The sequence below is a fragment of the Oncorhynchus keta genome, chromosome 33 (genome assembly GCF_023373465.1).
Source record: "Oncorhynchus keta strain PuntledgeMale-10-30-2019 chromosome 33, Oket_V2, whole genome shotgun sequence".
NCBI classification, from domain to species: Eukaryota; Metazoa; Chordata; class Actinopteri; order Salmoniformes; family Salmonidae; genus Oncorhynchus; species Oncorhynchus keta.
The window spans coordinates 17034361-17058594 of record NC_068453.1 but is presented as its reverse complement, the minus strand read 5'-3'; the positions used below and the strand labels follow the sequence as shown (position 1 = coordinate 17058594).

General features: G+C 48.3%; 1 protein-coding gene and 1 long non-coding RNA gene across 33 annotated transcripts in view; one reads left to right on the top strand and one right to left on the bottom strand.

Annotated features, from left to right (window-relative positions):
• Window positions 1-2308, top strand: LOC127914617 (uncharacterized). Its single transcript, XR_008089084.1, has 3 exons — window positions 1-688; window positions 823-886; window positions 2031-2308. It is a non-coding gene; the product is annotated as an uncharacterized LOC127914617 (long non-coding RNA).
• The window catches only part of LOC118392418 (CUGBP Elav-like family member 2), a 241449-nt gene that overhangs the window by 22618 nt on the left and 194597 nt on the right, over window positions 1-24234 (bottom strand). For 23 of the 32 annotated variants that reach the window (XM_052492134.1, XM_052492129.1, XM_052492125.1 and 20 more), the window contains 3 exons: window positions 23634-23768; window positions 19340-19369; window positions 18218-18297 (listed from right to left, as the gene is read on the bottom strand). In XM_052492134.1, the coding sequence (XP_052348094.1) occupies window positions 18218-18297; window positions 19340-19369; window positions 23634-23768 (245 nt within the window). The remainder of the gene's footprint in view (window positions 1-18217; window positions 18298-19339; window positions 19370-23633; window positions 23769-24234) is intronic. The other 9 variants (XM_052492130.1, XM_052492139.1, XM_052492158.1 and 6 more) reach the window with 1 other exon arrangement.

The window sequence follows — 24234 nt, the reverse complement described above, 5'->3', positions numbered from 1 at the left end:
AGTGTGGAAGGGGGGTTCAGTATTGCACAAGGAATTTCCTGAATTAATATTCAAAATATACAAACATTTGATTGGTTTCACAAGGAATTGGTTACAAACTAACCCTAACACAACATAGGTACAATGCACGCAGACACACACCTAACACGACATTAACAAGCACACACAACTAAGGGGAAGGGACTAGCTTCCCATAAGGGCCAGTTATCTTACAGTCCACAATGGGTTTATTTCCACAGAAAGCGATTTCCTGAGTTCTAAAAGTATTTCATCATCTCACAGAGTGGGGAAAAGAGAGAGCGAGATAGAGAGGTACGGGGAGACGGAGGGAGGGAGAGAGAACAGAGATGTTCAGAGGGACGGGGAGACGGAGGTAGAGAGAGGGAACAGAGATGGTCAGAGGGACGGGGAGACGGAGGTAGAGAGAGGAAATAGAGATGGTCAGAGGGATGGGGAGACGGAGGTAGAGAGAGGGAACAGAGGTGGTCAGAGGGATGGGGAGACGGAGGTAGAGAGAGGGAACAGAGATGGTCAGAGGGACGGGGAGACGGAGGTAGAGAGAGGGAACAGAGATGGTCAGAGGGACGGGGAGATGGAGGTAGAGAGAGGGAACAGAGGTGGTCAGAGGGATGGGGAGACGGAGGTAGAGAGAGAGAACAGAGGTGGTCAGAGGGACGGGGAGACGGAGGTAGAGAGAGGGAACAGAGTGGTCAGAGGGATGGGGAGACGGAGGTAGAGAGAGAGAACAGAGGTGGTCAGAGGGATGGGGAGACGGAGGTAGAGAGAGAGAACAGAGGTGGTCAGAGGGATGGGGAGACGGAGGTAGAGAGAGAGAACAGAGGTGGTCAGAGGGACGGGGAGACGGAGGTAGAGAGAGAGAACAGAGGTGGTCAGAGGGACGGGGAGACAGAGGTAGAGAGAGGGAACAGAGGTGGTCAGAGGGACGGGGAGACAGAGGTAGAGAGAGGGAACAGAGATGGTCAGAGGGATGGGGAGACGGAGGTAGAGAGAGGAACAGAGGTGGTCAGAGGGACGGGGAGACAGAGGTAGAGAGAGGGAACAGAGATGGTCAGAGGGATGGGGAGACGGAGGTAGAGAGAGAGAACAGAGGTGGTCAGAGGGACGGGGAGACAGAGGTAGAGAGAGGGAACAGAGATGGTCAGAGGGATGGGGAGACGGAGGTAGAGAGAGAGAACAGAGGTGGTCAGAGGGACGGGGAGACAGAGGTAGAGAGAGGGAACAGAGATGGTCAGAGGGACGGGGAGATGGAGGTAGAGAGAGGGAACAGAGATGGTCAGAGGGACGGGGAGATGGAGGTAGAGAGAGGGAACAGAGGTGGTCAGAGGGATGGGGAGAGGGAGGGGAGAACAGAGGTGGTCAGAGGTGGGGAGACGGAGGAGAGAGAGAACAGAGATGGTCAGAGGGATGGGGAGAGGTAGAGAGAGGGAACAGAGGTGGTCAGAGGGGGGGAGATGGAGGTAGAGAGAGGGAACAGAGGTGGTCAGAGGGAGAGGGGGGAGACAGAGGTGGGAGGACGGAGGAGAGAGAGGGAACAGAGGTGGTCAGAGGGACGGGGAGAGGTGGTGGAGGTAGAGAGAGGGAACAGAGGTGGTCAGAGGGATGGGGAGACGGAGGTAGAGAGAGAGAACAGAGGTGGTCAGAGGGACGGGGAGACAGAGGTAGAGAGAAGGGAACAGAGGTGGTCAGATGGGGAGAGGGATGGGGAGACAGAGGTGGGAGGTAGAGAGAGGGAACAGAGGTGGTCAGAGGGATGGGGAGACGGAGGTAGAGAGAGAGAACAGAGGTGGTCAGAGAAGGAGGTAGAGAGAGGAGACAGAGGGAGGGGGAGACGGAGGTAGAGAGAGAGAACAGATGGTCAGAGGGATGGTCAGACAGAGGTGGTCAGAGGGACGGGGAGGGAGGAGAGAGAGGGAACAGAGGTGGTCAGAGGGACGGGGAGATGGAGGTAGAGAGAGGGAACAGAGGTGGTCAGAGGGATGGGGAGACGGAGGTAGAGAGAGAGAACAGAGATGGTCAGATGGAGGTAGAGAGAGGGAACAGAGGTGGTCAGAGGGACGGGGAGATGGAGGTAGAGAGAGGGAACAGAGGTGGTCAGAGGGAGAGGGATGGGGAGACGGAGGTAGAGAGAGAGAACAGAGATGGTCAGAGGGACGGGGAGACGGAGGTAGAGAGAGGGAACAGAGGTGGTCAGAGGGATGGGGAGACGGAGGTAGAGAGAGGGAACAGAGGTGGTCAGAGGGACGGGGAGACGGAGGTAGAGAGAGGGAACAGAGGTGGTCAGAGGGACGGGGAGACTGAGGTAGAGAGAGGGAACAGAGGTGGTCAGAGGGACGGGGAGACGGAGGTAGAGAGAGAGAACAGAGGTGGTCAGAGGGATGGGGAGAACAGAGGTGGTCAGAGGGAGGTAGAGGTGGTCAGAGGACGGGGAACAGAGATGTTCAGAGGGATGGGGAGACGGAGGTAGAGAGAGGGAACAGAGGTGGTCAGAGGGATGGGGAGATGGAGGTAGAGAGAGGAACAGAGATGGTCAGAGGGGGGAGACAGAGTAGAGAGAGGGAACAGAGGTGGTCAGAGGGACGGGGAGATGGAGGTAGAGAGAGGGAACAGAGATGGTCAGAGGGGGACAGAGGGGGAGATGGAGGTAGAGAACAGAGGTGGTCAGAGGGAGAACAGAGGTGGTCAGAGGTGGGATGGGGAGACGGAGGTAGAGAGAGAGAGAACAGAGGTGGTCAGAGGGACAGAGGGGGAGACGGAGGTAGAGAGAGAGAACAGAGGTGGTCAGAGGGACGGGGAGACGGAGGTAGAGAGAGGGAACAGAGGTGGTCAGAGGGACGGGGAGACGGAGGTAGAGAGAGGGAACAGAGATGGTCAGAGGGATGGGGAGACAGAGGTAGAGAGAGAGAACAGAGGTGGTCAGAGGGGACGGGGAGACAGAGGTCAGAGGGACGGGAGAGAGAGAGAGAACAGAGATGGTCAGAGGGACGGGGAGACAGAGGTAGAGAGAGGGAACAGAGGTGGTCAGAGGGATGGGGAGAAGGAGGTTGAGAGAGAGGGAACAGAGCTGGTCAGAGGGATGGGGAGACAGAGGGAGGACGGAGAGAGAGGGAACAGAGGTGGTCAGAGGGATGGGGAGACGGAGGTAGAGAGAGAGAACAGAGGTGGTCAGAGGGATGGGGAGACGGAGGTAGAGAGAGAGAACAGAGGTGGTCAGAGGGATGGGGAGACGGAGGTAGAGAGAGGGAGAACAGAGGTGGTCAGAGGGATGGGGAGACGGAGGTAGAGAGAGGGAGGTGGTCAGAGGGATGGTCAGAACAGAGGTGGTCAGAGGGATGGGGAGGGAGAGAGAGAGGAACAGAGGTGGTCAGAGGGAGGTGGTCAGAGGGATGGGGAGACGGAGGTAGAGAGAGAGAACAGAGGTGGTCAGAGGGATGGGGAGACGGAGGTAGAGAGAGAGAACAGAGGTGGTCAGAGACGGGGGACGGAGGTAGAGAGAGGGAACAGAGGTGGTCAGAGGGATGGGGAGACGGAACAGAGGTGGTCAGAGGGACGGGGGAGAGGTGGAGGAGAGAGAGGGAACAGAGGTGGTCAGAGGGACAGAGGGGAGAGGGAGGTAGGTAGAGAGAGAACAGAGGTGGTCAGAGGGACGGGGAGGGATGGGGAGATCAGAGGGACGGGGAGACGGAGGTAGAGAGGGAACAGAGATGGTCAGAGGGACGGGGAGATGGAGGTAGAGAGAGGGAACAGAGGTGGTCAGAGGGATGGGGAGACGGAGGTAGAGAGAGAGAGAACAGAGGTGGTCAGAGGGACGGGGAGACGGAGGTAGAGAGAGAGAACAGAGGTGGTCAGAGGGGAAGGGAGACGAGAGCGAGAGAAAGAGATTTCGAGAGCTTCGAGAGAGAGAATCAGAGCATTGTGTCCGTAAATGAGGTACATGTGTTTCTGTGTGTGTCACTCTTTCTCACTGTGTGTGTGTGTGTGTCAAATCAAATCATCAAATCAAATTTTATTTGTCACATACACATGGTTAGCAGATGTTAATGCGAGTGTAGCGAAATGCTTGTGCTTCTAGTTCCGACAATGCAGTAATAACCAACAAGTAATCTAGCTAACAATTCCAAAACTACTACCTTATAGACACAAGTGTAAGGGGATAAGAATATGTACATAAAGATATATGAGTGAGTGATGGTACAGAGCGGCATAGGCAAGATAGATGGTAGATGGTATTGAGTGCAGTATATACATATGAGATGAGTATGTAAACAAAGTGGCATAGTTAAAGTGGCTAGTGATATATGTATTACATAAAGATGCAGTAGATGATGTAGAGTACAGTATATACATATACATATGAGATGAATAATGTAGGGTATGTAAACATTATATTAGGTAGCATTGTTTAAAGTGGCTAGTGATATATTTTACATAATTTCCCATCAATTCCCATTATTAAAGTGGCTGGAGTTGAGTCAGTGTGTTGGCAGCAGCCACTCAATGTTAGTGGTGGCTGTTTAACAGTCTAATGGCCTTGAGATAGAAGCTGTTTTTCAGTCTCTCGGTCCCAGGTTTGATGCACCTGTACTGACCTCGCCTTCTGGATGATAGCGGGGTGAACGGGCAGTGGCTCGGGTGGTTGTTGTCCTTGATGATCTTTATGGCCTTCCTGTGACATCGGGTGGTGTAGGTGTCCTGGAGGGCAGGTAGTTTGCCCCCGGTGATGCGTTGTACAGACCTCACTACCCTCTGGAGAGCCTTACGGTTGTGGGCGGAGCAGTTGCCATACCAGGCGGTGATACAGCCCGACAGGATGCTCTCGATTGTGCATCTGTAGAAGTTTGTGAGTGCTCTTGGTGACAAGCCAAATTTCTTCAGCCTCCTGAGGTTGAAGAGGCGCTGCTGGGCCTTCTTCACGATGCTCTCTGTGTGGGTGGACCAATTCAGTTTGTCTGTGATGTGTACGCCGAGGAACTTAAAACTTACTACCCTCTCCACTACTATTCCATCGATGTGGATAGGGGGGTGTTCCCTCTGCTGTTTCCTGAAGTCCACAATCATCTCCTTAGTTTTGTTGACGTTGAGTGTGAGGTTATTTTCCTGACACCACACTCCGAGGGCCCTCACCTCCTCCCTGTAGGCCGTCTCGTCGTTGTTGGTAATCAAGCCTACCACTGTTGTGTCGTCCGCAAACTTGATGATTGAGTTGGAGGCGTGCGTGGCCACGCAGTCGTGGGTGAACAGGGAGTACAGGAGAGGTCTCAGAACGCACCCTTGTGGGGCCCCAGTGTTGAGGATCAGAGGGGTGGAAATGTTGTTGCCTACCCTCACCACCTGGGGGCGGCCCGTCAGGAAGTCCAGTACCCAGTTGCACAGGGCGGGGTCGAGACCCAGGGTCTTGATGACGAGCTTGGAGGGCACTATGGTGTTAAAGGCCGAGCTGTAGTCGATGAACAGCATTCTCACATAGGTATTCCTCTTGACCAGATGGGTTAGGGCAGTGTGCAGTGTGGTTGAGATTGCATCGTCTGTGGACCTATTTGGGCGGTAAGCGAATTGGAGTGGGTCTAGGGTGTCAGGTAGGGTGGAGGTGATATGGTCCTTGACTAGTCTCTCAAAGCACTTCATGATGACGGAAGTGAGTGCTACGGGGCGGTAGTCGTTTAGCTCAATTACCTTAGCTTTCTTGGGAACAGGAACAACGGTGGCCCTCTTGAAGCATGTGGGAACAACAGACTGGGATAGGGATTGACTGAATATGTCCGTAAACACACCAGCCAGCTGGTCTGCGCATGCTCTGAGGGTGCGGCTGGGGATGCCGTCTGGGCCTGCAGCCTTGCGAGGGTTGACACGTTTGAATGGTTTCCTCACGTCGGCTGCAGTGAAGTAGAGTCCGCATGTTTTAGTTGCAGGCCGTGTCAGTGGCACTGTATTGTCCTCAAAGCGGGCAAAAAAGTTATTTAGTCTGCCTGGGAGCAAGACATTCTGGTCCGTGACTGGGCTGGTTTTCTTTTTGTAATCCGTGATTGACTGTAGACCTTGCCACATACGTCTTGTGTCTGAGCCGTTGAATTGAGATTCTACTTTGTCTCTATACTGACGCTTAGCTTGTTTGATTGCCTTGCGGAGGGGAATAGGTACACTGTTTGTATTCGGTCATGTTTCCGGTCACCTTGCCCTGATTAAAAGCAGTGGTTCGGGCTTTCAGTTTCACGCGAATGCAGCCATCAATCCACGGTTTCTGGTTTGGGAATGTTTTAATCGTTGCTATGGGAACGACATCTTCAACGCACGTTCTAATGAACTCGCTCACCGAATCAGCGTATTCGTCAATGTTGTTGTCTGACGCAATACGAAACATATCCCAGTCCATGTGATGAAAGGAGTGTGGAATCAGATTGGTCGGACCATTGTTGAACAGACCTCAGCGTGGGAGCTTCTTGTTTTAGTTTCTGTCTGTAGGCAGGGATCAACAAAATGGAGTCGTGGTCAGCTTTTCCGAAAGGAGGGCGGGGCAGGGCCTTATATGCGCTGCGGGAGTTAGAATAGCAGTGATCCAAGGTTTTTCCAGCCCTGGTTGCGCAATCGATATGCTGATACAATTGAGGGAGTCTTGTTTTCAGATTAGCCTTGTTAAAATCCCCAGCTACAATGAATGCAGCCTCCGGATAAATGGATTCCAGTTTGCAAAGAGTCAAATAAAGTTCGTTCAGAGCCATCGATGTGTCTGCTTGGGGGGGAATATATACGGCTGTGATTATAATCGAAGATAATTCCCCTGGTAGATAATGCAGTCGACATTTGATTGTGAATTCTAAATCAGGTGAACAGAAGGACTTGAGTACCTGTATGTTGTTATGATCACACCACTCACTAACCATGAAGTGAGCCCCTCTTCTTACCAGAAAGATGTTTGTTTCGGCGTGATGCGTGGAGAAAAGCTGGCTGAATGTCCAGTGAGCCATGTTTCTGATGTCCCTCTGGAATGATACCCTTGCTTGGATTTCATCAACCTTGTTGTCAAGAGACTGGACATTGGCGAGAAGAATGCTAGGGAGTGGTGCACGATGTGCCCGTCTCCGGAGTCTGACCAGAAGACCGCCTCGTTTCCCTTTTACGGAGTTGTTTTTTGGGGTCGCCGGCTGGGATCCATTCCGTTGTCCTGCTTGAAAGGCAGAACACAGGATCCGCTTCGCGAAAATCATATTCTTGGTCGTACTGATGGTGAGTTGACGCTGCTATTATGTTCAGTAGTTCTTCTCGACTGTATGTAATGAAACCTAAGATGACCTGGAGTACTAATGTAAGAAATAACACGTAAAAAAACAAAAAACTGCATAGTTTCCTAGGAACGCGAAGCGAGGCGGCCATCTCTGTCGGCGCCGGAAGTTCAGCTGCAATATGCTGATGACAGAGGATCTTTTACCTCAGTGAATGGCTGTTAGAACGCTCTCTCACTCACACACACACGCACACACACACACACACACACACACACACACACACACACACACACACACACACACACACACACACACACACACACACACACACACACACACACACACACACACACACACACACACACACACACACACACACACACACACAAAGCAGTGAGCTGTAACATAAAAGACACAGCAGCAGTGATGTAGCTACAGAGGACACTAAACCACAGACATTATAATCTATCATATCACACCAGTACATTACTCACGCTGAAATCAAAGCCTAACTGGGGGCAAAACCTGCTCAAACACACAATCTGCCACGGGAGAATAAAACGCTTTTAATTGAAACATTTAGTTGGAGGCGAGTTTTCAGACTCAGTCAGGGAGTTTGTGACAGTGTTTGGCTCATACTGTGATCGCCATCCTAACCAGATGGCATATTATATCACCTCTCTATCATACTGTAGGGCTGGCCTGTGTGTCTGTCTGAGTTTGGGTGTGTATGTCTCTCACTGTGTGTTCATCTCTGAGGGTTTGACTGTATCTATCAGCCGATGAACATGTCTCTTTAGCTGAAGGCAGCTCAGGCATATTTACTCCCTCTCTCCAGCACTTATTTCCAGCTAGACGAGAGATAAAGAAGGGAGAAAATTGCATTCGGAGGAGAGTCAGTCAGGGGCCTCTTGTGTTAGAGCGCATTCCACCTGGAGACAGGCCTTTCTCTTTCTCTCTCTCTCTCTCTCTGTCTGCTAAATATCTCATTACTCCAGCTGACACCCAGCAGGCCGGGAGAACACGGCCCAGAATGAGAGGCCGATCCTGGGAGGGGGTGGAGGAGCAGGGGTCATAGAGCTCCAGAGATTGATACTCGAGTGATTCGGGCTAAATCATGGCCTTTCTCTAAGGGGGGGGATTTCCGACCTGAGTTAAGCGTATGGAAATGGAACATAATTCCCCTTTTATTAACTTTTCTCTCAATGTGTATTCTGACCTTGAACTTAAGCATGAGAATAGCATGCTACTCACCCGCTATTTTTTTAGGGGGGAGATGGAATAAATGAAGGTGTGGCGGAAGTGTGTCTACAGATATGCCATATTCCCTAATAATTCCACCACCTTCACACGCAAATAATATCAACTTTCCCACAGTAAAGTTTATGAAATGCTGTGCCGTTATGCAGAATTGAATTGTACAGCCTTTTAACTTGTAGGGATGGGCACTCTCGATTATCTTAATTATAGGCTACCCGTACTTTCTCTATTTCCTGTTTCTATCATGTTAAATATTAGCCACTATCAGTATCGACCGTCAGTAGCCCTAGTAACCACACACATTCAACTACTGTTAGTTCCCTTCAGTTGGTATAGCCGACATTATCATTCAATTGAATTACATTGTTTAGTTTACCTTCATGTGCTTCCTCTGTAAATGCCGTCACGGCCATGTGGTTGTTGCTAAGGCTCATTAGTACTAGTTGATAATATATTTTTAAAATATTTTTGCTAATCTAAATGGTTACGAGTGGAGTGCAGACCAAGCCGTAACAGTTTGAACCCGATGCATACTTGTCCGTGTCATCCCATAACCTAGTCTCAGAGCATTTCATATTATTCTGGAGGTAAATCATTTTAGTATGTATGATATGTTACATTTCATATGGTATGTATTAATTTGTAGATTTTCCATCACCGATTTTGAATGTTACTGTATGTTACGAAGTTGCAAAAGGCACAATATGTTACAAATTTGCAAAATTTACTAAATGTTACGAATTTGCAAAGGGTATAATATGTTACAAATTCTATCTAGGTAGCTAAAGTTAGCTAGCTGGCTAACATTAGCTAGGCTAGGGGTAAGGTTTAATTTTTTAAATACTTTTTTTATATTTGACCATTATTTAACCAGGTAGGCGAGTTGAGAACAAGTTCTCATTTGCAACTGCGACCTGGCCAAGATAAAGCAAAGCAGTTCGACACATACAACAACACAGTTACACATGGAATAAATAAACATACAATCAATAATACAGTAGGAAAAATCTATATACAGCATGTGCAAATGAGGTAGGATAAGAGAGGTAAGGCAATAAATAGGAGGCAAAGTAATTACAATATAGCAATTAAACACTAGAATGGTAGGATGTGCAGAAGATGAATGTGCAAGTTGAGATACTGAGGTGCAAAGGAGCAAGATAAATAAATACATACGTATGGGGATGAGGTAGATTGGATGGGCTATTTACAGATGAGCTATGTACAGGTGCAGTGAGCTATGTACAGGTGCAGTGATCTGTGAGCTGCTCTGACAGCTGGTGCATAAAGCTAGTGAGGCAGGTAAGAGTCTCCAGCTTCAGAGATTTTTGCAGTTCGTTCCAGTCATTGGCAGCAGAGAACTGGAAGGAGAGGCGGCCAAAGGAAGAATAGGCTTTGGGGGTGACCAGTGAGATATACCTGCTGGAGAGCGTGCTACGGGTGGGTGCTGCTACGGTGACCAGTGAGCTGAGATAAGGCCCCCTTTACCTAGCAGAGACTTGTAGATGACCTGGAGCCAGTGGGTTTGGCGACGAGTATGAAGCGAGGGCCAGCCAACGAGAGCATAGAGGTTGTAGTGGTGGGTAGTGTCTGGGGCTTTGGTGGTAAAACGGACGGCACTGTGATAGACTACATCCAGATTGCTGAGTAGAGTGTTGGAGGCTATTTTGTAAATGACATCGCCGAAGTCAAGGATTGGTAGGATAGTCAGTTATACGAGGGTATGTTTGGCAGCATGAGTGAAGGATGCTTTGTTGCGAAATAGGAAGCCGATTCTAGATTTAATTTTGGATTGGAGATGTTTAATGTGAGTCTGGAAGGAGAGTTTACAGTCTAACCAGACACCTAGGTATTTGTAGTTGTCCACAAGTCAGAACCGTCCAGAGTAGTGATGCTGGACGGGCGGGCAGGCGCGGGCAGCGATCGGTTGAAGAGCATGCATTTAGTTTTACTTGCATTTAAGAGCAGTTGGTTAAGAGTTCAGTTAAAGGGTTAAGGTTAGGGAAGGGATAGCTAAAAAGGTTAAGGTTAGGGGAGCGTTAGCTAAAATGTTTAAGGTTAGGGTTCGGGGAAGGGTTAGCTAACATGCTGAATAGCTAAAAAAAAGTAGTAAGTAGTTGAAAAGTTGCTAATTAGCTAAAGTCGTCCGTGAAGAGATTTCAACTCACATCTTTGGATTGATCGACGTTCGCGCGTTATACGTCCGACCAAATACCCTACTTTCGTTTCTGCCTTAATTAACCATCTGTCTTATGTAACCATACCAAACATATCATACTAAATTAGGTGTCCCGGATTTACTTTCACTATGTTACGTCTAGTCTATAAGACCAGGCTGCATCCCACAGTTCCATGGTTAGTGCAGGCAATAGACGAGAGCATAGCCTACTATTGTACACTATTCTCCCTATTATAATTCTATGTACACTAATCTTCTAACATTACCATGGAGAGTCTCAATTTGGTGTTTGTCCCATTTTGTGAAATCTTGGTTGGTGAGAGGACCCCAGACCTCACAACAATAAAGGGCAATGGGTTCTATAACTGATTCATGTAATTTTTAGCCAGATCCTAATTGGTATGTTGAATTTTATGTTCCTTTTGATGGCATAGAATGCCCTTCTTGCCTTGTCTCTCAGCTCGTTTACAGCTTTGCGGAAGTTACCCGTGGCACTGATGTTTAGGCCGAGGTATGTATAGTTATTTGTTTGCTCTAGGGCAATGGTGTCTAGATGGAGTTTGTATTTGTGGTCCTGAAAACTGGACCTTTTTTGGAAAACCATTATTTTTGCTGTCAGGGCCCAGGTCTGACAGAATATGTGCAGAATTTCTAGGTGCTTTGATATATATTGATATGTTGAAGAGGGTTGGGCTTAAGCTGCATCCCTGCCTCACCCCACAGCCATGTGGAAAGAAATGTGTGGTTTTTTGCCTATTTTAACCTCACACTTGTTGTTTGTGTACATTTTATAATGTTGTATGTTTCTCCCCCAACACCACTTTCTATCCATTTGTATAGCAGATTCTCATGCCAAATTGAGTAAAACGTTTTTTGAAATCAACAAAGCATGAGAAGACTTTGCCTTTTTTTGTTTTGTTTGTTTGTCAATTAGAGTGTGCAGGGTGAATACGTGGTCTGTCGTACAGTAATTTGGTAATAAGCCTATTTGACATTTGCTCAGTACATTGTTTTCCCTGAGGAAATATATGAGTCTGCTGCTAATGATAATTTCTATTTTTATTTATTTAACATTTATTTAACTAGGCAAGTCAGTTAAGAACAAATTCTTATTTACAATGACGGCCTACCAAAAGGCAAAACGCCTTGTGCGGGGACAGGGGCATGGGATAATTTATTTGATTTCATTTGAATTTTTTCAACATTATAAATATAGGACAAAACACACATTACAACGAGACAACACAACACTACATAAAGAGAGACCTAAGACAACAACGTAGCAACACAGGATGGTAGCAACAGAACATAACAACAACATGGTAAAAACACAACATGGAAGCAGCATAAAGCATGGTACAAAGGTCAAGAAGGTAGAGACAACAATACATCACACAAAGCAGCCACAACTGTCAGTAAGAGTGTCCATGATTGAGTCCAGTTTGAGTGTTTGTTGCAGCTCGTTCCAGTCGCTAGCTGCAGCAAACTGAAAAGAGGAGCGACCCAGGGATGTGTGCGCTTTGGAGACCTTTAACAGAATGTGACTGCCAGAACTGGTGTTGTATGTGGAGGATGAGGACTGCAGTAGATATCTCAGATAGGGGGGAGTGAGGCCTAAGAGGGTTTTATAAATAAGTATCAACCAGTGGGTCTTGTGACGGGTAAACAGAGATGACCAGTTTACAGAGGAGTATAGAGTGCAGTGATGTGTCCTATTCGGCCATCAGATAGAGAGAATACTCTAGAAGTATTCCTGAGTGGCGCAGTGGTCTAAGGCACTGCATCTCAGTGCTAGAGGCGTCACTATAGATCCTGGTTCGATCCTGGGCTGTATCACAACTGGCAGTGATCGGGAGTCCCATAGGGTGGCGCATAATTGGCCCAACGTCATCTGGGTTAGGGGAGGGTTTGGCCGAGGTAGGCCATTATTGTAAAATATGAATTTGTTCTTAACTGACTTGCCTAGTTAAATATGGGGATGATATATGTAGCCTTATATGGTCAGTCAGACTTATACATATAAATGGGTTAGCTGACAATGTGGCAGAAGGCTGTGTGTTGTTGTGGTTCTGGATGGCCAGTTGGTTAGCAACAATGACAAGCTGCCATGTGGGGAATCGTAGGTGGCGCGTTTCAGCTATTTTTATCTTGTTCTAGAGGTGTTTTGACTGACGTCACGTCTATGCTAATATGGCTCAAATTTGCTAGCAAGCTAACCGACAACTGTAATGACATACACTATATATACAACAGTATGTGGACCCAAATTAGTGGATTCGGCTATTTCAGTCAAACCTGTTGCTGACTGTTGCTGACAGGTGTACACAGCCATTCAATCTCCATAGTCAAACATTGGCAGTAGAATGTCCTTACTGAAGAGCTCAGTGACTTTCAACGTGGCACCGTCATAGGATGCCACCTTTCCAACAAGTCAGTTCATCAAATTTCTGCCCCGCTAGAGCTAAGTGCTGTTATTGTGAATTTGAAACGTCTCGGAGCAACAACGGCTCAGCCGCAAAGTGGTAAGCCACACGAGGCCACAGAAGGAGACCACCGAGTGCTGAAGTGTGTAAAAATCTAGTTCCAAACTGGCTCGGTAAGCAACGTCAGCACAAGAACTATTCATCAGGAGCTTCATGAAATGGGTTTCCATGGCCGAGCACAAGCCTAAGATCACCATGTGCAATGCCAAGCGTTGGCTGAAGTGGTGTAAAGCTCGCCACCATAGGATTCTGGAGCAGTGGAAACGCCTTCTCTGGAGGGATGAATCACACTGCACCATTTGGCAGTTCGTGAGACGAATCTGTGTTTGGTGGATGCCAGGAGAACGCTACGTCCCTGAGTGCATAGTGTCAAATGCAGAGTTTGGTGGAAGAGGAATAATGGTCTGGGGATGTTTTTCATGGTTCGGGCTAGGCCCTTAGCTCCAGTGAAGGGAAATCTTAAAGCTAAAGCATACAATGACATTCTAGATGATTCTGTGGGGAACAGTTTGGGGAAGGTTCTATCCTGTTTCAGCATGGAAATGCCCCCGTGCACAAAGCGAGGTCCATACAGAAATGGTTTGTCGAGATTGGTGTGGAATAACGTGACTGGCCTGCAGAGAGCCCTGACCTCAACCCCATCGAATACCTCTAGGATGAATTGGAACGCCGACTGCGAGCCAGGCCTAATCGACCAACATCAATGCCCGACCTCTCTAATGCTCTTGTGGCTGAATGGAAGCAAGTCCCCGCAGTTCCAAAACCTAGCGGAAAGCCTTCTCAGAAGAGTGGAGGCTGTTATAGCGGCAAAGGGGGGATCAACTCCATATTAATGCCCATGATTTTGGAATTAAATGTTCGACGAGCAGGTGTCCACATACGTTTGGTCATGTAGTGTATTTTAGAGACAATTGCTCATTGTGCAATACTATTTATGGTTTCAAAAAACATTGGAGATGAAATATAGTTTACATATTGTCAACCGTCTAAGCCAATCATCTGTTTTGCCCCATAGTTGCGCATGCGTGAGTTTTGTTGCTAAACAACCAACCCATCTATAGGACTATGAGCTTGTTAGTTTTAATGGGCTGGTGGTAAATAGCAGACACAGAGACGGCTGTTTCTCTGCTATACCTCCCTCACTGTGTCAATCTCTGCATCCCTACATCCCTATTCTTTCTCCCATTAACTTGTCTAGTTTGTCCAGTCTCCAAACATACATGGCTGTGTTTCCTCACTCACAATCCACTTACTGTGTTGTGCGTATCCTTGGTCTCTACAAGTCCTGATATTAGCCAGGGCCGGCCCTAGCTTTTGGGGGCCCTGAGCGAGATTTGGTTGTGGAGGTCAAAACATTTTGGCCCCCCCTCTTGACAGCAGAGAGAAACATTTACATTTTAAAGTACATTTTCAGTAATTCTACACATTTTGCCATGGGGTGGAGAGCCATTTCTGAGTCATTTTACAGCTAATGTCCTGCAGTTCTAGCCATTTTGACATGGGGCAGAAAGAATATGTGGCAGTTCTAGCCATTTTGACATGGGGCAGAAAGAATATGTGGCAGTTCTAGCCATTTTGACATGGGGCAGAAAGAATATGTGGCAGTTCTAGCCATTTTGACATGGGGCAGAAAGAATATGTGGCAGTTCTAGAGCAAATGTCCTGCACAACCAAATTTTGAAATTGCACCTTGTGTATTCTACTATTCTAAATCTCAACAGTAAGTTGAGTTTCCCCCCACAAAATCTTCTTTGCTTAGGTCACTTATGTCACTTATACCTGGAGCCGGCCCTGACATTAGCCAGAGCAGAGAGAACAGCCCTCTAACCACTCAAACAGCCTTTATAGGCAGGATGAATATTATACACACAGCCACAAATCACCCGGCTTTACAGAGCACCATGAGTAACACAAATACAACCACATTAGTCTGCCCTACTTCTCTCTACCGGGAACAGTCAACATCCGCCTCTCTCTCTCTCTCTGTGTGTGTGTGTGCGTACATGGGTGTGTAAATGAATGTGCTTTCTCGTAAATGACCTGTCCTGTCCATATCCACTTTCATAATGCCGTGACATTTATAAAGTGTGTGTGTGTGTGTGTGTGTGTGTGTGTGTGTGTGTGTGTGTGTGTGTGTGTGTGTGTGTGTGTGTGTGTGTGTGTGTGTGTGTGTGTGTGTGTGTGTGTGTGTGTGTGTGTGTGTGTGTGTGTGTGTGTGTGTGTGTGTCCTGAATGCCAGAGTATAATGAGAATGGATACGACAGTGACAAGGCCATTAGTGAAAGGCAAAGTCACACAAATACACATAGAAATGCACACACACAGACTCACACTCTAAAACAGTGGGGGACGATAGAGCCAAGACAATAACCAAACTCTATTTACCAATCCTCATTCGGACCCAAAGTAATTACTTTTAAATTGCAAACTGGGGACATTACAAAAACGGTGCAACAAATTGGGTCCTGAGCTAGTCAGAAATTAACATTTGTTCCATTATCATTGTCCACTGCAATCTCTGCCTCCTGTTTGGGGCTTTATGTGTGTGTGAAATATTGGGAAAGTTAACTGGGCCATGGTACAGAAGGTTATGATGGTATAAATAGTATAAACACTGGTTACACACACACACACACACACACACACACACACACACACACACACACACACACACACACACACACACACACACACACACACACACACACACACACACACACACACACACACACACACACAAACAGACACACACACAATGGTAGATTGTGTGTACATACTGAGACACAAAGGGACGCCACAGACAGCCCTTTTCCTGTCAGGGTCACAGCACATCAATATGGATGGCTACCATCATCATCAGCCATAATGAGAGAGCCACTAAGGTGACTGTCAATCTCTGTCTTTAATACACTGTGTCATTACCAGATCGCTCGCACACACACACACACACACACACACACACACACACACACACACACACACACACACACACACACACACACACACACACACACACACACACACACACACACACACACACACACACACACACACACACACACACACACACACACACACACACACACACACACACGCCTGACCAAGGCCCTGTAATTCTTCTGCAATCACATCCCTGTCATCTCCTACTTTCAAAAACCCTACAAACTGACAAGGACGCCACAGCCCACACAGACACACTCCCAATGGCCATCGATAGAGAGGTCATAGGGTCACTGATGGGGGTCCTGTCTAAATGTGGGCGTCTATAATGCTGCCTGTCACATCTCTTCTCTTTCTGGGGAGTGTGACATCCTTAACAGAGCCAGTCAGGCTGATCAGTGTGAACTGGGGTCCTTGCTGATCTTATCTTGTCTGTTTTGACACTTTTTTCCCAAAGCTTTTATGTCATTTATTTTTCTGGGAAGAATGACTGCTGTTCCCAGTTTTGAAAGTTACTTTTCTTCTTTTTCCTATGTTGACATATTTTGCCAAAGGATGACGAGCATCTGACAGCATCCGACAGATTCTATCACACAGAGATAGAGAGATGGCGAGAGAGATGGAGAGATGGCGAGAGAGATGGAGAGATGGCGAGAGAGATGGAGAGATGGCGAGAGAGATGGAGAGAGATGGAGAGAGATGGAGAGATGGCGAGAGAGATGGAGAGATGGCGAGAGAGATGGAGAGATGGCGAGAGAGATGGAGAGATGGCGAGAGAGATGGAGAGAGATGGAGAGATGGCGAGAGAGATGGAGAGATGGCGAGAGAGATGGAGAGAGATGGAGAGAGATGGAGAGATGGCGAGAGAGATAGAGAGAGATGGAGAGATGGCGAGAGAGATGGAGAGATGGCGAGATAGAGAGAGATGGAGAGAGATGGAGAGATGGCGAGAGAGATAGAGAGAGATGGAGAGATGGCGAGAGAGATAGAGAGAGATGGAGAGATGGCGAGAGAGAGATGGAGAGATGGCGAGAGGGATGGAGAGATGGCGAGAGATGGAGAGATGGCGAGAGAGATGGAGAGGTGGCGAGAGAGAGATGGAGAGATGGCGAGAGGGATGGAGAGATGGCGAGATAGAGAGAGATGGAGAGATGGCGAGAGGGATGGAGAGATGGAGAGATGGCGAGAGGGATGGAGAGATGGCGAGATAGAGAGAGATGGAGAGATGGCGAGATGGAGAGGTGGCGAGAGAGAGATGGAGAGATGGCGAGAGAGAGATGGAGAGATGGCGAGAGGGATGGAGAGATGGCGAGAGAGATTGAGAGATGGCGAGAGATGGAGAGATGGCGAGATAGAGAGAGATGGAGAGATGGCGAGAGAGATGGAGAGGTGGCGAGAGAGAGATGGCGAGATGGCGAGAGAGATGGAGAGGTGGCGAGAGAGAGAGAGATGGAGAGATGGCGAGAGGGATGGAGAGATGGCGAGAGAGAGAGATGGCGAGAGGGATGGAGAGATGGCGAGAGAGAGAGATGGCGAGATGGCGAGAGAGAGATGGAGAGATGGTGAGATAGAGAGATGGAGAGATGGCGAGATAGAGAGAGATGGAGAGATGGCGAGATAGAGAGAGATGGAGAGATGGCGAGATAGATAGAGATGGAGAGATGGCGAGATAGAGAGAGATGGAGAGATGGCGAGATGGCGAGAGAGAGATGGCGAGAGAGAGAGAGATGGAGAAAGAGCGAGAGATGGAGAGAGCGAGAGATGGAGAGAGAGATGGTTAGATGGAGAGCGAGAGAGAGAGATGGAGAGAGAGATGGTTAGATGGAGAGCGAGAGAGCGAGAGATAGAGAGAGAGATGGTTAGATGGAGAGCGAGAGAGAGATGGTTAGATGGAGAGCGAGAGAGAGAGATGGAGAGAGAGATGGTTAGATGGAGAGCGAGAGAGAGAGAGATGGAGAGAGAAAGAGATGACAAAAGATAGAGAGAGAGAGATTGACATACATATGGAGAGAGAGAGAGATGAACAGATTAAGGGAGAGAGAGAGAGAGATGGAGAGAGATGAAGAGAGAGAGAGACGGAGAGAGGAAATCGAAGAGAAAGGGCGAGGGTACAGTACCTCCATAGTCTGAGACTGGTGCATGGCTTTGATTGCATTCTGTGCCATAGCCCTTGTAGAAAAGGTGATAAACGCACATCCTGTAGGGAGGGAGGGGAGGGATGGAGAGATGGTGTGAGGGAGGGATGGAGAGATGTGGGAGGGAGGGAGGAGGGGAGGGATGGAAAGATGGTGAGAGGGAGGCCGGGAGGAAGGACGGGACAATGGGATAGGGGGAGAGGAGAAGGAACGGGATGAGGAAGAGGAGGAGACAAGAAAAAACAAAACAAGACAAAAGGGTTGGACACGTCGTTGTTATAAACCCAAAACAGAGATTGTACAGAGAACTAAACAAGCAGACAACAGTGTTTTCAGGTTGCTAAGGAACAACAGTCAAAGAGCACAGCTAGCACCATGACGACCACACCCAACCCCATCTACAATAGGACAGCTCCAATCAGAATCAGTAAGAGTTTTTGATTGGCAGGTTATCGTGCGCCAATGGGGATGGCTGTTGATGACTTGAGCATTGAGATGAGGTGGGGTGGTTGAAGCTCCCTCCCTCCCTCCCTCTTCATCTTCCCCAGTCTCTTTCTTTCTCTCTCTGCCCATCTCTCTCTCGCTCCTACACAGAAATAACTGGTTGTACTAGTATCCTCCCACTCTTCATCTTCCCCAGTCACTCTTCCTCCCACTCTTCTAGAGAATGTAAATCTGTCCAATTTGCATTAAAACGATTTGAACTCATTAGGCCTGCATTGTGTGTCTGATTGGATGCACCCTCTTCCTCCTCTCCCTCCCTCTCTCTCTCTCTCTCTCTCCCTCCTCCTTCTCTCTTACTGTCCTATTCTGGGACATGAAGCCGACAAGAGAGAGAGGGGAGGGAGGCGGGGCGGACGACTGTGACAAACCGTCTCTAGGGTTCTATGAAGAATGCATTCTGAAAAGACATCACAGAAAATCACACAAATTGAGCAAATCTTGGGGGAGGGAGGGAGAGTGAAGGGGAGGGAGGGAGAGTGCGTGTGGTGGGCAGAATGATGCACATTCTTTGGGAACTCTTAACTATTTGGCGATTTGGAGTTTGATTGGTGGGATCGTAATTGTTGGGTAATAGACTAGTATTAAATGAAATGGTATTACCCTTAACGTTGGCTTCCCTCTGGCTGAGGCCTGTTGGTTGGGGAGTGATCAGAGAGAGGCAGTGTCAATATACTGGAGGAGAGCTTCAACACCCCCACCCCCCAAGCTAACACGCTAACACACTAACACACACTGAGCCATGCTAGCAGTAGTAGCACAGCTGTCCCAAGACCCACTCCACACACACTTTGTAGTAGCTGACTGCACAGGATACAGTTAGCTAGCTAGCAGACAGGTCATCTAGTCAGAACTGTGTGCATGGGGTGGGGGTGGACGGTTCGAAAGAGAGACAGAAAGAGAGAGAATACGAGTGAGTGAATGGGTGAGGGTGTGTGTGTGTGAGAGAGAGAGAGAGAGAGAGAGAGAGAGAGAGAGAGAGAGACAGAAAGAGAGAGTATACGAGTGAGTGAATGGGTGAGTGTGTGTGTGTGAGAGAGAGAGAGAGAGAGAGACAGACAGAGAGAGAGAGACAGACAGAGAGACAGAGAGAGAGTATATGAGTGAGTGAATGAGTGAGTGTGTGTGTGAGAGAGAGAGAGAGACAGACAGAGGGAGAGACAGACAGACAGAGAGAGAGAGAGAGAGAGACAGAGAGAGAGAGTATACGAGTGAGTGAATGGGTGAGTGTGTGTGTGTGAGAGAGAGAGAGAGAGAGAGAGAGAGAGAGAGAGAGAGAGAGAGAGACAGACAGAGAGAGAGAGAGAGATAGCGAGATAGAGACAGAGAGAGAGAGAGAGAGACAGAGAGAGAGAGTATACGAGTGAGTGAATGGGTGAGTGTGTGTGTGTGTGAGAGAGAGAGAGAGAGAGAGAGAGACAGAGAGAGAGAGAGAGAGAGAGAGAGAGAGAGAGAGAGAGAGAGAGAGACAGAGAGAGAGAGAGAGAGAGAGAGAGAGAGACAGACAGACAGACAGACAGACAGACAGACAGACAGACAGACAGACAGACAGACAGACAGACAGACAGACAGACAGAGGGAGAGAGAGAGAGAGAGAGAGAGAGAGAGAGAGAGAGACAGAGAGAGAGAGAGAGAGAGAGTGAGACAGAGAGAGAGAGAGAGAGAAACAGAGAGGATAGAGGGGAGGAAGACGAGTAAGAAAGGGAATGAAGGAGAGAACAGATGAGTGTCTGTGATTCCTCCTCTACCTTTATGATTGTCTCGTCCTCTGTGCCAGAAAAGGGTTGTGGGTTAGGGATAGTCGAGACTATTCATTATGGGCCTGCCTAACAGCACCCATAAAACCTAACCAGGTCTGTGCTGTAGCAAGATGCGGCAGATGAAGTTGCCTTGGGGTTAAAGTGTGAGAAGACTGTCCAGGGTCTTGCTGATCTGGCATCAGTTGAGAAAGGCCAAGGTCGGTCATCTTTGAGCAAGTTAGAGAAACTAATGTGGGGTAATTCTAGACGGGCCAACATCTTAAAAATAGTTTGAAAAACCTCTTAGAGTACATGACCCAGTTGTTATGCTAGAGAGAGAATCCACCGGTTAAAGTGACCTGCTAGACTGGGTCTTTTTAATCTACTCTCAGTCTTTCACCAACTCTCATTAAAAGGCCAGGCAGTTCCTCGCCATTGAAATACTGTTTACTGGCCGTCATACCATAGAACCAATGAGGCATTTTACAATAGAAGACAGACATTCTCTCTTTCTTCCACCAAAATGCATTCGTTAGTTTCCGAGCCCGTTCCTTCGTTCGATACCCAAAATAAACCCCTCTGTTGATCTGAACCATATTACGGTCAGTGATAAAAATGTCCTGATAAAAGCTTCTCTTTCCATTCCAGTATGTTTTTCATCATCCGGCGAAGAAGATGGGATTTAGCCGCCTAGCCGACGCTATAAATATCTAGCGGGCCGCATTCTGTCATCAGCAGCGGGCTCCGATAGGAGAGGAGAAAGAGAACAGTCCTTTCATGAATGTAGGGTAGCTCCCCAGGCCCAGCCATGGATCCACCAGTGGTGTGATCCATATTTTATTAATAGTGGGTGGCGGAACAGAACAGGCTTCTGATTGATACTGTGGTTTAATAGCAGCTCCGTGTTCGCGCAGAGCCAGGTGGGACAGGCAGACCCACTTGAAGGCCTATTTATCTGCAGCCTCACTCTGATTCATGTATTTACTGCTCTGGACCAGGCTGGACTAAGACTGCTCTGACAGGCCTGTTAGGAAGCCTGGGGTTTGTGGAGGTTATGTGCAGTAAAGGGGGACAGACTGAGGTTCTAATATTCATGAGGACAACAGACACGTGTGAGTGAGAGTGTGAGAGAGAGAGAGAGAGAGAGAGAGAGAGAGAGAGAGAGAGAGAGAGAGAGAGAGAGAGAGAGAAAGGAGGATGAAGGGACAGGAGGACAGAGAGAGCGGGAGAGAGAGTGGAGGACTGAGTGTGTGTGATAGTAGAGTATTAGAGACCGCTAGTGGCTAGAGGCACCTTGAGGAGAGAAGAAGAGACCTTCAGATAATGAGAGACGGTCAACAGTAACAGAAAGAACAACCAACACATCCACAGAGAAACACACAGCAACAGACACATCCACAGAGAAACACACAGCAACAGACACATCCACAGAGAAACACACAGCAACAGACACATCCACAGAGAAACACACAGTAACAGACACATCCACAGAGAAACACACAGCAACCGACACATCCACAGAGAAACACACAGCAACAGACACATCCACAGAGAAACACACAGCAACCGACACATCCACAGAGAAACACACAGCAACAGACACATCCACAGAGAAACACACAGCAACCGACACATCCACAGAGAAACACACAGCAACCGACACACCCACAGAGAAACACACAGCAACCGACACACCCACAGAGAAACACACAGCAACCGACACACCCACAGAGAAACACACAGCAACAGACACATCCACAGAGAAACACACAGCAACCGACACACCCACAGAGAAACACACAACAACAGACACATCCACAGAGAAACACACAGCAACCGACACATCCACAGAGAAACACACAGCAACCGACACACCCACAGAGAAACACACAGCAACCGACACACCCACAGAGAAACACACAGCAACCGACACACCCACAGAGAAACACACAGCAACCGACACATCCACAGAGAAACACACAGCAACCGACACACCCACAGAGAAACACACAGCAACAGACACATCCACAGAGAAACACACAGCAACCGACACACCCACAGAGAAACACACAGAACTGACACATCCACAGAAAAACACACACAACTGACACATCCACAGAGAAACACACACAACTGACACATCCACAGAGAAACACACAACAACTGACAAATCCACAGAGAAACACACAACAACAGACACACCCACAGAGAAACACACAGAACTGACACATCCACAGAAAAACACACAACAACAGACACATCCACAGAGAAACACACAACAACAGACACATCCACAGAGAAACACACAACAACAGACACACCCACAGAGAAACACACAGAACTGACACATCCACAGAAAAACACACAACAACAGACACATCCACAGAGAAACACACAACAACAGACACATCCAAGGAGAAACGCACAACAACTGACACGCCCACAGAGAAACACACAGCAACAGACACATCCACAGAGAAACACACAGCAACCGACACACCCACAGAGAAACACACAGAACTGACACATCCACAGAAAAACACACACAACTGACACATCCACAGAGAAACACACAGAACTGACACATCCACAGAAAAACACACAACAACAGACACATCCACAGAGAAACACACAACAACAGACACATCCAAGGAGAAACGCACAACAACTGACACGCCCACAGAGAAACACACAGCAACAGACACATCCACAGAGAAACACACAACAACAGACACATCCACATAAACCTGTGTGACGATGACAGTGACAGCCAGGTGTGACGCCGAGCAGAACAGGCAGTTTGGTTTGGCAGACCCCGCCCCATCTCCTCAGCACATAGAGACCACAGAGGGAGGGGGAGGGAGGAGAGGAGGCAGGGGGATTGGAGGGGGTGAGAGAGGGGGGGGGGGGTTGCAGTGAAGAGGAGATTGACTCAGGGGGACACTGCACTGCTGATTGCGTAGTAGGTCTATGGTTGGCCAAAAGCGAGGGAGAACATATTTTCTCCTTCTGCCTAGAGAACTGTCAGGGCAGGGATAAGGGGCTCAGAACTGAATAGGGGGTGGATATAATAGATGGGAGGGGTGAAAAGGATGGTGGCTAAGAGAGGAGGGGGTCAGGGTGAGTGTGTATATGGATGGAGCCCAAGAAACACACACCTCTGCTGAGACCGTCGGGCCCTCGCAGGATCCGGCACTCCTCGATCTGTCCGAACGCAGAGAACATGACTCGGATGTCGTTCTCATTGCACTTCTTCGACACCATGCCGATGAACAGCTTCCTGTCCTCCACCGCTGCAGGGGAAGAGAGGAAGACGTTCAAATGGGTGAGAAACAAAAAAAAAGGAGAAGAGAGAGAGAGAGTTTCAGCATTTCATCTGCAGACTGTGATCAATGTCTCATTACCACTTCAACACCAAGTCTCTGTGCGACTCTCTCGATTCGTTCCTCTCTCCCTCTATTCGTTTCTCTATCTCCTCCTCTCCCATCTCTCCGGGTTTCTTTTTGTCTGCCTCCTCCTCCTCCTGTTTAATCCTTTTCTCTCTGACCCAATCGCTCCATTTAACTTGCAATACCTCGGCCTGTGTAACAGTGTTTGTGTGTGCGTGTGCGTGTGTGTGTGTGTGTGTGTGTGTGTGTGTGTGTGTGTGTGTGTGTGTGTGTGTGTGTGTGTGTGTGTGTGTGTGTGTGTGTGTGTGTGAGAGAGAGACAGGGACACTTACTGTTTCTTATCTCTGTATGTGTATGACCGTGGGAAAGA